The sequence below is a fragment of the Artemia franciscana genome, chromosome 8, assembly GCF_032884065.1.
Source record: "Artemia franciscana chromosome 8, ASM3288406v1, whole genome shotgun sequence".
Taxonomy (NCBI): Eukaryota; Metazoa; Arthropoda; class Branchiopoda; order Anostraca; family Artemiidae; genus Artemia; species Artemia franciscana.
Window position 1 is genome coordinate 12907256 of NC_088870.1, and position 16077 is coordinate 12923332.

The 16077-nt window shown below is 35.1% G+C and overlaps 1 protein-coding gene across 5 annotated transcripts in view; it reads left to right on the top strand.

Moving 5' to 3' along the window:
* The window catches only part of LOC136030000 (uncharacterized), a 169334-nt gene that overhangs the window by 37173 nt on the left and 116084 nt on the right, over positions 1 to 16077 (top strand). For all 5 annotated transcript variants that reach the window (XM_065708602.1, XM_065708607.1, XM_065708606.1 and 2 more), the window contains exon 2: positions 7806 to 7996. In XM_065708602.1, the coding sequence (XP_065564674.1) occupies positions 7910 to 7996 (87 nt within the window). In that variant the 5' untranslated portion in view covers positions 7806 to 7909. The remainder of the gene's footprint in view (positions 1 to 7805; positions 7997 to 16077) is intronic.

The following is a 16077-nucleotide window of genomic DNA, read 5'->3' on the forward strand; positions in this document are numbered from 1 at the left end:
TAAGTAACTGAAAAATTGGAGGGCAACTAGACCTCCTTCTCCACCCCTTATTTCTCAAAATCGTCTGATCAAAACTAAGAGAAAGCCATTTAGCCAAAAAAAGAATTAATATACAAATTTCATTTTAATAATTTATGTGCGGAGAGCCAAAACCAAACATGCATTAATTCAAAAACGTTCAGAAATTAAATAAAAAAAAGCTAATTTTTTTAGCTGAAAGTAAGGAGCGACATTAAAACTTAAAACGAACATAAATTACTCCGTATATGAAATGGGTTGTCCCCTCTGCAATCCCTCGCTCTTTACGCTAAAGTTTGACTCTTTGCCACAATTCTACTTTTTAAAACAATTAAAAGCTTTAGCGTAAAGAGCGAGGGATTGCAGAGGGGACAACCCATTTCATATACGGAGTAATTTATGTTCGTTTTAAGTTTTAATGTCGCTCCTTACTTTCAGCTAAAAAAATTAGTTTTTTTTATTTAATTATCATAAAGGCAAATAAAAACTGACCTGTTTCTCTGGATGCTTGAATTATGTAACTGTATCTTAATTTTGACAAGATTTTATTTTTTTGCGGAAACTAAAATTCAGATAGGAGAGGGCCAAACCGATGTTTGGGGAACTTGACTCTGGAGTGGGGAAGCTACCCCCTGCCCCATATCACATCACACTCCTGTTTGCCGAGTGCCCCACTGAGCTTGCAACACTAGTAAGCACTGCTTATCCCACCCATCTGTTTCGAAGATTTTAGTTCAGCTATCTCCCACAAGGAAGCCAAAAAGAATATATTTTCGTCAAAGATAATAATCTTCAAGCATAATTTATAACTTTATTTTTGGTCCTAACCTCTTATGGAATATTCACCAAAACGATTCTATACCTATGCCTCTTTTTTGTAGCATCAAAATATCTTTTTCTAGGGAGGCTGGACAATTTAAACAATTAGCTTACTAAAGAGGGAGATTTTATGATAAGCATGGTTAAGGAAAGCTCTTTCCGCGACGAAGAGTCATTCAGAATCACCAATTTCACAGTCTAGTGAAGGGAGAAGATCTCTCGATTCTATAATCAGGCTCCTTTAAACTTTAAAGGAATATTAGAAACTCCTTTCTTTCTATTTTCTGAAAATAGTCTAATTAGTCTGAAAAGCTATAACAATGAAGACTGATTTAGAAATGTAATACAGGATTTCAACAGAGTACTTTTTGTGAATTGTTTGGTATATTAATTAAATATCACTGATTAGTCTATGAAAATTATTCAGTATGAACGTACAGAGAATTTACCACTGGATACAGTAATGGGCTTATTGAAAAAAGTCTGTTGAAGAAATAGTCAAAATTCATTTCATTTCATTTTATATATTTTTTCTTTTTACTCTGGTAATAAACATAAAAAATAATCTGTTAACCTAATTTTAAATTTTACAGGGCTCTTCTCGTGAAATGTAAATTAGACTAATTAAAAAAGGTTACTTTGAAAATTTTGAGATAATCCAGAAATCAAATTTGGAATTTTTTTAAATAAAATACTTTTTGGGAGCCATTTGCTAAATTAACTAAAAACGATTTAGTTTCCAATTAGAACAGTAAAATATATGTAGAATTTATCAATGGATACAGAAAAAGATTATCAGAGAAATCCTATTGGAATAATTGTCAAAACCAAATTTATTTAATTTTATGAAAATATTCTAATTAGTCAAGGAAACATTAAAGGTTAGTATGGAAATCCAATGCTGTATTTTTACAGAACATTGTGAATTGCATATTAATTAAAAATCATTGAATTCTCTACGAAAAATATACAAGGTATATATCAACGGTTGTGATAATGGGCTTATTGGCAAAAAGCAAGTGTTTATTATAAGATAATGAAGGATCGTATAGTTTCCTGTTTCTCTAAAAAAAATTCTACTTAATACCTTGAATTAGGTATTTCTTCCCAGACTACACTGTCATCTACGAGGAAATTATAAGCGTTTGAATGGGAATAAGCCCATTTATTAGACAGTGATAACAAATACAAAAGTCTTATATTTTCACCACAAATACAGCGGTCGTCACCAGCCGGTATACTGAGTATATCCGCTGATGACGATCGCTGTATATGTGATTGAAATATCAGACTTTTGTATTTGTTTTTCACTGTTTGTTCAATGAGCTTATACCCATTTGGAAGTTTATTTGTTCCTGTTTTTTCCATTTAATTAAAAATAATGATTACCACCAGCGGTCGTCACCAGCCGGTATACTTAGTATATCCGCTGATGACGATCGCTGTATATGTGATTGAAATATCAGACTTTTGTATTTGTTTTTCACTGTTTGTTCAATGAGCTTATACCCATTTGGAAGTTTATTTGTTCCTGTTTTTTCCATTTAATTAAAAATAATGATTACCACCAGCGGTCGTCACCGGCCGGTATACTTAGTATATCCGCTGATGACGATCGCGGTATATGTGATTGAAATATCAGACTTTTGTATTTCTTTTTCACTGTTTATTCAATGAGCTTATCCCCATTTGGCCGTTTATTTGTTCCTGTTTTTTCCATTTCATTAAAAATAATCATTACTTAAAGATCATCAAAATTGGAAAATCTTGGCCTTCTAGCAGTTCTCATGAATCAAAGGAACTGATCATGGCTCAATTTTCTGCTGGGAATGTTTTTAGGCCTTTATCAATAAGAGAGCAACGTTCTAACTCCTAACGAGAATGCGTTTAATTTCTTCTTTATGAGAAATTGGGCCCTCTGTGACTAGATTGGGTTCCTTAGCCTTTCCTATCATCTTTAATAATGCTTTAGGATAAATTCAGAATTGTATCAAATTCATTGATGGCCTGACTTTTCTTAGCCTTGGACGAAAGCCGTTCCTCCTGAACGTTCTTTAGACTCCATACAGTAGTAGGAGTCTTATACAGTAGTGGAAACAGGAAGGGTGTGTGAAAGCATAGGAGCATAGGTGCCATGGAACGGATATCAGCACCGCCGGTTTGGACCTTTAGGGTCTAGTGCCGTATTACTTAATTAGTTACTTTTACTTCTTACTTACTTACATACAGTAGTATATACAATTTCTCAGCTTGAAGTGACTATTCAGTTTAATTTTGGTTCATTTTAGCTTCCATTAATTAATTCAATTTATTTTTCTGTTCATTTAAATTTGATTTATTATATGTCTAAATATGTGCTTATTTTAGGTTTTAATATAGCTCTCTGCTTTTCCTTGAAGAACTTTTCACGGAAGATTTTTTGTTGTATTTTTTTTTCAGACGAAAGGTATTAAGCTAGATATATTCTCTGAAGCGATGATAAAGATATTTTAATCCCTTCTGTTTTATTCCGCTCCTTTTAGCTTTAAGCAGATTTTGATTTAGCCCTTTCTGCTGAAGACAGAAAAATGCTGCATCTTCACTATCTTCTTAAAAATTCACCTTTTTTCTATTTCATTTGTAGATCAGATGTCAGCAGTTCTAAATAAACAACAATAAAAGTACCGGTGATTCACCCCAAGGTTAAAGAACATGGGGAACTAAGTGGGGAAAAGACTGAAGTTGGTCTCCAATACAAAGAAAAGAACAATCATCACCATCTAACGTTGCATAAACATACATAAAAAAAATAATAAAAAAAATAGAAGACTCGTTATGCTAATCAGAAAAGTTAAATAGAAATGGAGTAAATTTTCTCTCCGGTTCCAGCTGACCCCCATATACAATAAATTTAATTTGGCTGAAATAATCTGCAGTTTGAAGAATCGTTCTTTGAAGAATTATATGTCGGAATATGAAGACTTATGAATAATAGGCTTAGCATTAGTTTGATTTGAATTATAGTCACGATGGGGTGGCATCGTCGACCAGTTTTCTGCTTCCTTTTGAATTTTTTTTTCTTGTTTGATCCCTTTTTTTGTCTTAAGACCTGTGCACAGATTGGCATTGCTTTTGATCTATTTAGATACTAGATTGTAATTTACAGACCGTTGGCTACGTTGTAGTTTGGCTCTAGGCCTAATTTTATTAATATATATTTCATGCCTCTATTTAACTATTCAGTCCAGAGCTACCGTCATTTTTAATGCTATAATTTTTGCCAAGATTTTATTCTATTGATCATATTTTCTGCGTCAAGTCGGATAATGCTACACTGTTTCTAACTAAAGTTAAACACTTTTTAATATAACTTTTCTTTATTAAACAGCTGTTGAAATATGTCAGGAGAGACATCTCACCAAATGGTTGATAAGTTGGTAACCATTTTTGGTGAAGACCTGATATTCTTCAGTTTCTTTATTCTTTACCCATTGATGATCCGTTCTTACTCTTACTCTGTAATTGTAATACATTTTAGCGAGTTGTATATGAACTAAATTTTATAGGGAAAAAGTTTTAATTAAATATTGACTGTTGCATTGTCACTAGCAACAAAACATGTCAAACACATTTGAAATGAATGTATTAATCCATGAACGTACTTTTTATGTTGATTCCAAATATGTAAAACGTATTAAGGCTGAGCGTACCTATTCCAAGTTATTGGAGCAAGCACTTTCATAAAGCAAACAGGCCACTGCAACGTCGGAGAGAGATGTTTAAAAGCTCAATTCCAAGCTCTTGATCCTATCAACGTGCTTCTTGTAGATATGTGTTTAAAAGAGCATAGAACTTTAAATTTTATCTTGTTTTGATAAATATTTAGCACATATTGAGAACACTAAAAAAACATAAGACAAACATTTTAAAGAGTGCGTTATAGACCAGTAGATAGATACTCATGTTTATGCCGTTGTGGCCGAAGTTCGAATCCTCGTATTGGTGTATTTTTCTTGAAATGGGTGATCTGTACAGGCCTCTAAACGACAAAAAATTGTCGAAAGCATTATAAGAGCTCACTTAAAACTTAATATTTATATATACAAGCTTAGTATAACTTTTTCTTGACAGAACCACCATCATGTACTTTACGGCACCAAAAATGGGACTTTTTGTGTCGTGCAAGTCATTGGCAAAGATCTTTTGCCGGATTCTAGAATATCCTTTTTAAATGCCGGCCCTCCTAATCCTGTCAATAAGTTGAAATAAAAATCCATGAATTAGAACTGGATGCATGAATCACCAGTCTGTTGAAGAAATAGTCAAGGTTCATTTCATTTCATTTTATATAATTTTCTTTTTATTCTGGTAATAAACATAAAAAATAATCTGTTAACCTAATTTTAAATTTTACAGGGCTCTTCTTGTGAGATGTTAATTAGACTAATTAAAAAAGGTTACTTTGAAAATTTTGAGAAAAATTTTTAGAAAAATTTTTAGAAGGTTTTAGAAAAAAACTTTCCAGTGAAAAAGATTTTCCACTCATATTCAAAACTTATTCAGGAATAATAATAATCTCTGTTAACATTTATCTTAGCAGTAAAGTTAAAGAACAAAAACGCATTTTCCGGAATTTAAAAAATATTTTGAAGTCCCGATGTGCCTGTTTAGTTACGGGTGGCACCTGGTGAAAAAGAAATCATTAGATTATCGAAAAAATCACTAATTCAGCAGATAAATCACTAGATTATTGACTAGAAATTACTAGAATTATAATATTCTTTATCATTATAATTAATAATCAATTTGTTTCTCTACCATTTTCTTTACAGGTGCACATACATGAAGGGGGTAAAATAACCCCCTTGATGCGTAAAAATACCTTTAGATTGATGTTTTGTTTTTGCTCAAGCAAAAATTATCCTTGAAATTTGAATGCCTTTTTGCATATTTATGCAGAGAACGGAACAAAATCGGGGCTTTTCCCCAGTATTTTCCCGAATTCGTACTCTTGGCTTATACTCCGATCACTGAAAATTGGTTTTCTGTGATAAAAACGACATATTAGTTTTTTTCATTTTATTTTTTTTTTCTTTTCGCTTGAAACCCCCAGTTTTTTCCAAGAAATATAGAAACTGTTTTTCTTTTTACTCTATTTCAGCTAGTAGTAGAAAGCTAGTACTGGGACACAAGCGACAATTTCGAAAATGGCATTTTCATATTTTCATGGAAAAAATGTGTTCCACTCTTCACAAATTTCGATAAGCGTCGGTCTTCTGCTTCTTTAAAAAGAGGTACTTATTAATTATACAGAACACACCCAAGAAGTAAAGTTATCTCAATCCTAATGAAATATGCAAAAATATGATTAAAATATAATGCTTAGTTACCTAATAATTTAATTTGGGCTGTAAATTTGCACGTTAAGGAGCTGTGGGAGTAAAGTAACTCAAACCTACCCCTACCCCCTAATATGCAAATATGTAGCCCAAGTTATACAAGTCCAGTGTGTTCTGTCACCTATTATTTGTTTTTGTGGCTATAAATTTGGTTTTCATAGGTCGTACATTATCCAAAATCACCCTTGGCATACGTTCTATATTTTCATCCCCAGACCCTTTCTCAGGGACTGCGTGGGTCATGTTAAATCTAAAGGTGTAGTTTTGGAATCTTTCAACTATGCTCAATAAAATGCCTATCTCGAACTTTTGATCGAACAATTTTTGGAGGAAAATAGACGTGGGAGGGGGGCTAGTATCTCTTCGATCTTTTTGGTCAAATAGAAGGGACACCAGGAATTTTAATTTCCGTTAAAATGTGCCCACTCCCGATGTCTTAGAACCGTTATTTCGATACGATTACCCCTGGGAAAAAAACAAACAAACAAAAAACAAACTAATACGCCTTCGGGATTTTTCTTCTGGCAAATAATATGAAATTCAACATTTTTGCAGATATTGGCTTGAAACCTCTAGTGTATGGTTCTTTGATACACCGAAACTAATGTCTTGGTTTTAATATATAGGTTTTAATATATATTTAAATAAATATAGGCGAAACCTCTATTTAACGATCTATTTTAACAAAACTCCTGTTGACTTCTGAAGTTGACCGATGAATAAAGATTTTTTTATCAGATTTATTATGTATTTTTCTAAGCCGTGAAAGACAACGAAGTTAAACTAAAAGACACAAAATTTTTCTGATGAAAGTAAAGAGTGAAGTTTGAATTTATAAGAACAAAATTAATTCTTCACAGTAACCAATTTTTTTTATTTAAAAATTCTTCAACATATTTTTAAAATTGTTTCGAATAAACTGGCTTGTGACATTTCCTTATAGTTGTATAATTCTGAAAAAGTAGTGCTTTCCTGAAAACACAAAACTGACGCAACTAAAGTGGATAAGAGGAAAAATCTTTATGTAGCCTGGAGAAAGTACATCTATAATTTATAAAACTTTCAATAGTCTTTTACCGACCATGAAGGCAATAAATATTAAAACACATCATTAACTCTTAAAAAAACAAGAATCGTTTTTAGTAAAGCGCTAGTGTTCAGAATTCTGCAAGTATAAGGAAATGTCAGGAGACAGTTTGTTTAAAAAGGTTTTTCAGATATATGTTGCATGAACTGCAACGAAGTAATTTTTCCTCTTTTCAAGTTTCAACCTCGCTTATTACTTCCATCAAGGAAAAACTTTGCTTTAACCATTAACCGTCGCTCACGAATGCGTGTTTATCTGTTTTTGTCGTTTTTTTTACTACGGTCTATCATGCCAAATAAATTGGGTCCATGAGTTGTGTAAAAAAGTAAATGCAAGAATACGTACAATTCCGTTTCAGTTCCTGTGATACGGGTCGAGTTCAAGTTTTCTTATTTTATCCGACTCAATTCAATTCATACAGCTTAATGATTCAATCAAATTTCTTTATTTATTAGCAGTTGTATAATTTCTTATATTATTTGATGTTTTTCTTTTTATTTCAGATTGAACGGTAGTAATCTAGACAAGTGGAACACTACAAGTTTTTTTTTTAAATTCACTTTGTGGTAAAAACAGCTTTAATAAACCAGTTGAAAAAGCATCCATCATGGCGTTTGCCGCAGCAAGAATGATATTGAAAGACAAAAGGAGGAAGACTTCCAGGGATGAATACCCTTCAAGGAACAGAAGTAGGGTAAGTCTCTATTTCATTTTTATAAGGTATTCATTTTTAACAGTTGTTAAAATTAATGCTTTGTTTGCTGAGCGAGAATGCTCTTCCAAATATTTGAAGAAAATCATAATGACACAATCCCAGATTAAAAATTTGTTGAGTCTAAAATAAATTCTAGCTGAAAATTTAATACGTAAAGCTTTGCAAGTGCACCAACTTTCCGTGGTAATTTAAAAGCTTTCAATTTTAAATTTCAAATTTAATGTTCAGAATTACCCCACATAATTTACGAAAAACGTTCTTATGTGTGAATTGTTTTTAACAGTCATTACTGGCCTAAAACTACTTTATTGATTAGGGGAAAGTATTTTGTTGGAAAACAGCAATCTGAAAGCACACAAAACTAGATTAATAATTATTATCAGTAAGGCCTAAATATAGTATTTTCAGTTATTAGTATTTTGTACGGCTGGTATCGTATTTATAAAACAAAACATATTCAGACTTATCACGCTCTGATTGTGTTCAGTATAGGAGATTTGTATTACTTGCTTGTCAATGCTTTATCTTGACTTGCAACATCCGTAGTAAGTTCAGCACACCCAAGGCAAAGGGGCCTCAATTGCCCCCTCCATCCATCCTTTATCCCTGGGGCATATCCAAACTAACCCGATAAAAGGCTCTTTGTCCCCGCCATTGCTCTTAGTTCAACTTGAAAGGTGAAACTATGAAGATGATGACGGTGACGGTGACGGTGATCGTGACGTCCTCCAAGAACATATTTATCACCAGATGTTTTGGGTAATGCACGATTCGATCGGTTACGATCTTGTTACGTGAGAAATCGAAATATGAAAAACTAACCATTTTTCCTATTTCAAAACATAGGTAGCTGCTTTTTGTAGGAAATCCTAAAGCCCTATTGGCACTTCTCCAAGGGATCTAAAGTAGGGCTTCAAGAGCAAGCTGTAGCACAAACTGGTTATCTTTATAACGTCTAATTCAGAGATTTCATATGGCTCTGATGGCTTTTTTATTTACAGATACATGCATTTTTCGTCTAAAGACCTATTGTGATTTGTACCACCGTTTACCAAGAGAATAAATGAATGCACGATAAGGTGGCACACTTGAACTAACTGCAGGAAGAGACAACACAGTATATCCACTTTTCGTTATTCAAATCCCATTTGACAGTTTGAAATCCCTGTAAATCTCTTTTTACTCAACGAAAATCCATCCAAAGTCCCTACCCTATCGTGCACATACAAGAGACAATTATATGTTTTGGAAAACCGTGCGTTTTACCACGTGCGGGTGGTAAAACGAATCGTTTAAAACGAACTAAACGAGCCCCGTAAAACGAACCCAGAATCGTTTAAATGACCATCTTGAACTCATATTCAAAGCCCTTATTAGTAGTAAAGCCATAATACCTTTTCCACACCATCCCTATCCTACCATTCCACGACATCCCAGTTCTGCCATTCCATGAGAGCCCTATCCCTGGATTCCACAACAGTTTTCAGGTGTTTGTCACGTCAGAGGGAATGTTTTCAGGTGTCTGTTAGGAAAAAGGGAATGTTTTCTAAGGGATGTAGGTATATGTTACGTCATAGGGAATGTTTACTTTTGGTTGTTACATAATAGGGTTTGGGGTATTACATAAAAGGGTATTTATATTCCCCGTGTCCCAGTGTCCCGGTCGTCATTTGTGTCCTGGTGTCCCGGTCTGTAATTTCTCTTCAAACAATCCTTGTGTCCCGGTCGTCATTTATATATCCCCTCTGTGCCCCAGGTGTCCCCGTTGTAGTTGTGTCCATGTGTCCCGGTCGTCATTTATATTTCCTGTGTCCCGGTCGTGATTTGTGTCCCGGTGTCCCAGTCTGTAATTTCTCTTTGAGTGTCCCGGTCGTCATTTATATTCCCATGTCCCGGTGTCCCGCTCGTCATTTTTGTTGGTGTCCCGGTCTGTAATTTCATCAGTTGACAAACATGACGTCAGTCGACAAACAACTTCATGACGACATACAGCTCAATCCTTATAATGACGTCACTCGACAGACAGACAACCTATTATATATATATATATATATATATATATATTTCTGATATCAAGCCCATGCTACCTTTTTGTTAAAGCCATTCTGAAGGCTTCTTAGCCCTTTCCCTTGCCTATTAATTGTCCCCTGTCATTCCTCTCCCGGAAATCTTAAATCAAGAACCAGAATTTCCATTTTATCGTTTTTAACTGTTTCCCTTGTTTGGCTGGTACACACCCAATGAAGCCCAAAAAACAAACTGAACCGATTTCCAACGCAACGGCTTGAAAGGAAAAGACTATCAAAACAGTTAAGTACAGTCAAAAACTCCTGATTGGATCAGACAGATCACATGACAGGATTGACACAGTGCATGTAGAATTGAACTTCTAGCGATTAGTGTTCAGTCAAATCTGGCGCTTTAAAAAAAATGCAGGGTTATTCTGAAACACCTGGGAATGGTGGAAAAAATAGGGAAAATAGAAAAACGAACTTCGGATTGGCTTTAAAACAGATAAAAGGTAATAAAGTAGTTCATTCTCTGATTCAATAAGTAAAAACCTTAGCAACAACAAAAACTCAGTTATAAAAGTAAGGAGTCAAGTGAGTCAGTTGCAGACTTTTTTAATGAGAGAAATCAAAGCTCAATAAAAAGGAGCAGCAAAAATCCATACTCTCGGCAGCTAGCTCAAGGTTGTCAGAATGCTGAAAGTAAATAACAATTTGAAAATGAAGTATTGATTCCTACTTCGACGACATACTTCGACGACATGTCTCGCCCTCGACGCCTTTCAAGGAAACTGCCTCTGACGGTTCAAGGAAACTGCCTTGACCCCTCCTCAACGCCTCGCTCTTTACGCTAACGTTTGAGTCTTTCTCACAACTCTACTTTTTAAAACAATAAAACACTTTTGCGTAAAGAGCAACACGTTGACGAGGGGTCAACCCCTTTTATATACGGAATAATTTCTGTTTGTTTTAAGTTTTAATGTCACTCCTTACTTGCAGTTAAAAACTTGTTTTTTTATATTTAATTTCTGAACGTTTTTAATTGATGCATGTTTTGATTTTGGCTCACCGCACATGAATAATTAAAACGGAATTTGCATATTATTTTTTTTTTTGGATAAAGGGCTTTCTCATAGTTTTTATAGTTTTTATAGCTTTCTCATAGCAAGGGGGCCTAGTTGCCCTCCAATTTTTGGTTACTTAAAAATGCAACTAGATTTTTTTTATGAACGATTTTGTTAGTAATAAACATACGTACCTTACGAATTGATTTACGTAACGAACTTCTATATTTGTTTATTTTTATAACGCACATGAGGGGGTTCTCCTCCTCTTCAATACCTCGTTCTTTACACTAAAGCTTGAATTTTGTCCCAAATCTTCAAGAATGACCCCTAAATCACAAAGGCATTAGAATAAATAGTTGGAATTACTAAAAATGCTTTAGCGTTAAAAGCAAGGTATTGTGGAGGAGAGGAATCCCCTTGTACACGGAATGTTTTATGTTCGTTTTAAGTTCTAATTCTGCTTATTACTTCCAGTTTAAAAAAATTATTTATTTTCTCATTTTTTTAAATAATACTAGAAAATCCTGCGCCCCAATGGAAATTATCTTCCCTCGTGAAAAATTCCTCCATGGAAAAACCCTCCCACGTAACCTCCTACTTGCAACCCACCCCCACCCCAACGTGAAGAAGTCCCCCTGAAAACATCTGTACACATCATAATTAACAATTACTATATGTAAACAATGGTCAAAGTTTATAACTTGCAGCCCCTCCCCTTGGGACTGGGGGGGGGGATTAAGTCGTCCCCAAAGACATAGTTATTGGGTTTTCGGCTGAGTTGAACAGAATGGCTGTCTCAAAATTTTGATCCGGTGACTTTGGGGGAAAATGTGCGTGGAATGGGGCCTAAATGCCCTCCAATTTTTTTGGTCACTTAAAAAGGACACTAGAAATTCCAATTTACGTCAGAATGAGCCGTGTTGCGACATTCTAGGACAACTGGGTCGATACATTCACTCCTGGAAGAAAAAAAAACACGCATACATGATCTCTCTTCTGGCAAAAACACAAAATTCCATATTTTTGTTGATAGGAGCTTGAAACTTTTACGTTGAGGTTCTCTGACAAATTTTCTCAGGCTCGCAACTTTTGATGGGTAGGACTAAATTTGATCAAACTTATATACTTAAAATCAGCATTAAAATAAAATTCTTTTGATGTAACTATTGGTATCAAAATTCCGTTTTTTAGAGTTTTGGTTACTATTGAACCGAGTTGCTCCTTACTACAGTTCGTTACCATGAACACTATGAAAATGTATGGCATTTACATCCATTGGCTAGTCTTTACTCAAGCAAGTCGCATGCTGCGTAGTCAATTCAGATGGTCGGTAGAACTCCCTACACATATAAATTATAAAATCACGGTCCTGCACCAAGCCCGCTGATTCAGACGTTTTCCATACGGTTGGACAAACTGCAGAAGTTACAACTTATCTATTTCTAGCAGCAGTTTACACACCATGAAGTGGCAAAAAGCATGAGACTAAGTCGGAAATCTCCCGGGAAAAAAAGGAATAAAAAGCAATTTTTCTCTGGGGATGGATGGAATATTTGGTTGAAGGTTGGCTTCAGTATGAATTATTTTGAAAAAGGGTTATTTCCAGGCTTTGTGCAAGCCATGGGTGGAATTGGTTATAGGCCCTACTAAATTGAAGAAAAACTCAACTTTCTTAAAACTTGAGACTTCCTCCCCCTTGCTGTATTTGAGATAGGGCTTGTATTATCAGAGCTCGATATGAGCCCTGATCCTAGGCATCTTTGATCTAGCTTTCATTCGGATCTGTTGCTCCTTTTGCAAGTTATACTGAATCCAACAAAAAGCTCGACTTTTTTCAGCACTTAAAACCCACTGCCACGGTAACTTGCAAGTCACTCCACTCGCAAGTTACACTGAATTAAATGAAAAACTCAACTTTTTCTTAGCATTTAAAGCCCTCTCCCCTCACCCCAATTAAGCTAGGGTCTTCATCTCCAAACATCACGTGTCTTATGGTTTTTGGCATTTTTGGCGTAATTTTCATTGAGATCATTCATTTGCAAGATAAATTGAGTTAAAAAAAAGTCAACTTTTTCAGCACTTAAAGCCCCCTCCCCCTCGACCTAATTAAGCTAGGACCTCTGTCCCAGAACTCAATACGTATCATACTCTTAGGCATCTTTATTCAATTTTCATCAAAATTCGTCTCTCCTTTCACAAGTTACACTGAATTAAATGAAAAACTAATTTTTTTAAACTTAGAGCCCCCTCCCGATCGCCCTAATTAAGCTCAATTTTAACCCAAATAGTTCAATTTTAATCCAAATCCGACCGGCGGTTCTCCCGCTATACTCGATCGCACAGACGGGCAGATGGACAGACGGATCCCCAAAACCTATCTTGATGGATTTTTTCCACCATCAAAATAGGTGATGATGCCTGGATGATGATATACTATTCTTTCCTTTTTTGGGATCCAATGAGCCAACATGGCTGCCTAAGACGTTGCAAAACCTGTCCATCCGTCTGTGCAATCGATTAGAGCGGGAGACGCGCCAGCCGGATTTGGATGAAAATTGAACTATAGGTGCCAAGGACAATGAGACACATAAGATGAAGACCCTAGCTCAAATAGAACAAGAGGGAGGGGGCTTTACCTGCTAAAGAAAAGTTTTTCGTTTAATTCAGAGTAACTTGCGACTGGAGTGATGGGTCTGAATGAAAATTGAACCAAAGAGGCCTAAGACCATGACACGTATCAAATCTTTGGATGAAGACACTAGCTCAAATATAACAAGGGGGAGTGGGTTTTAATTGCTGAAAAAAGTTGACTTTTTTTTAACTCAGTTTATCTTGCAAATGAAGTAATGGATCTCAATGAAAATTACGCCAAAAATGCCAAAAACCATAAGACACATGAAGTTTGGAGATTAAGACCCTAGCTTAATTGGGGTGAGGGGAAAGGGCTTTAAGTGCTAAGAAAAAGTTGAGTTTTTCATTTAATTCAGTGTAACTTGCAAGTGGAGTGACTTGCAAGTTACCGTGGCAGTGGGTTTTAAGTGCTGAAAAAAGCCGAGCTTTTTGTTTGATTCAGTATAACTTGCAAATGGAGCAACAGATCCGAATCAAAGCTAGACCAAAGATGCCTAGGATCAGGACTCATATCAGGTTCTGGTATCACAAACCCCATCTCAAATAGGGCGAGGGGGAGGGAAGTTTTAACCAATTTGATTTTTCCTTTAATTTAGTAGGGCCTATAACTTATGAATAGAGTGACAAATCTGAAGTCAGATTTGTCTGAGTACCTGAATTTGCTGGAAGGAATTTGACAAAATACCCCTGCGTTGGATCCAGGCAGAATTCCACGGACTTGTTTATTGCAGACAACATTTAGATGGGTAAAGATTCATAGCTTCAGTAGTCTTACCAATAATATGGTCCTGAAGATGATGAAATGATAGAAATCTGGATAAGTTGACAAGATGACAAAACTTAAACACTAATGTAAGAAACATAAGCCCAAAAGGACTACTGTATGCAACATTTAGCACAAAAAAAAGGATGTTAGCTCACTGTTGACCAGTGAACTGTGAAATAATTAAAAAGAAATTTTTATATAAATTTTACACAAAATTAAACCAAGTGATAATCATACTATAATTTTTTCATCATAAACCAATACCTTATTGCCAAAAATAGGACATGGAGCAACATCTGAGTTTACTCTAAATCCAAAGCCGATGTTTTCTTGTACATTGTCAAAGCACACGCACAAAAAATTTTTGTGTCAAAGGTAAAGTATTTGAAAAACAAGTACATAATCAGTATCTTAAGTAATAAGTATTTCATAATCTTACTTAAGTATCAAGTAGTAAGTACACCCTAAAGTTTTTACTTAAGTACAAGTACAAGTAATGGAAAATTTTATTTAAGTAGTACTTCAAGTAAAAGTATTTCAAGTAAGTGACAGCAATGATTTATTGTAGTTTCTGTTAAACTCACCAGTTTTTGAAGCTATATCACTCTAGGAATGTCAGCCATCTGTGTGTTGCCCAGTTTCAGAAATTGTGCACACCAGGTAACACTTGCAACGCGTGGTGCGAAGTGAATTACGCATGGTTGAAAGAGGTGTGGCGTGGCAGAAATGCGCTGTGTGAGGGAAGAAGTGGTAATCTGAGATACACGCCAAATGTAATAAGTTTGTGACCTCTCAATGCCCCCCTCACAATAAAATTTATGTGTGGTTATCTTTCCAACGTATTTCAATCAATTTTAAGCAGCAAACAATCCAAAAAGAGGGGGGAGGGCTTTCAAAAAGGGGTAGTAGCTATGGCTCCCATTAATTTCGCTCGTCGTTGATTTATCAGGAAACTCACATCTTTTGCTATACTGACAAATTTACTCCTCCCTTGCGTATCGATTAGCAGAGGATGGGGATCAATTGTAAATTCATTTCCCCCTCCTTCTATATTTTGAGAAGTATATTTTTTGGAATTGTCATTTACAAATGGGCTACCTGTTGTGAAAAAAAAAATAACCTTTTGAAAGAAAAAATAATAAAAATTGACCCTTCTTGGTTTGAAAAATGAATCTCACCCTCCCCACTAAATTTTATTGAATTGACCCCACTGTCCCATCCTGAGACACACTCCTCGTATGTTCTTGGGAAATAGAAAATTGTTTCAAATAAATACCTTCAACGTCCCTGTTCTTAAACTTAATTGAATGAAAAAACAAGTTTTTTTTAACTGAAAGTAGGGAGCGAAATTAAAACTTAAAATGAGTGGAAACTAGTCCACATATGAAAGGGACTGTCCCTTCCTCAACGCCCGCTCTTCACACTAAAGTTTGACTCTTCCTCATAATTCTACTTTATAAAACAATACAAAACGTTGGTGTAAAGAGCGAAGTGTTGAGGAGGGGACAGCCCTTTTCATATACCGATAGTAGCCTCTTTTCAAAGCTAAAAAAGAAACTTCAGCGCAAGAGCAAGCTACAGGGGAGA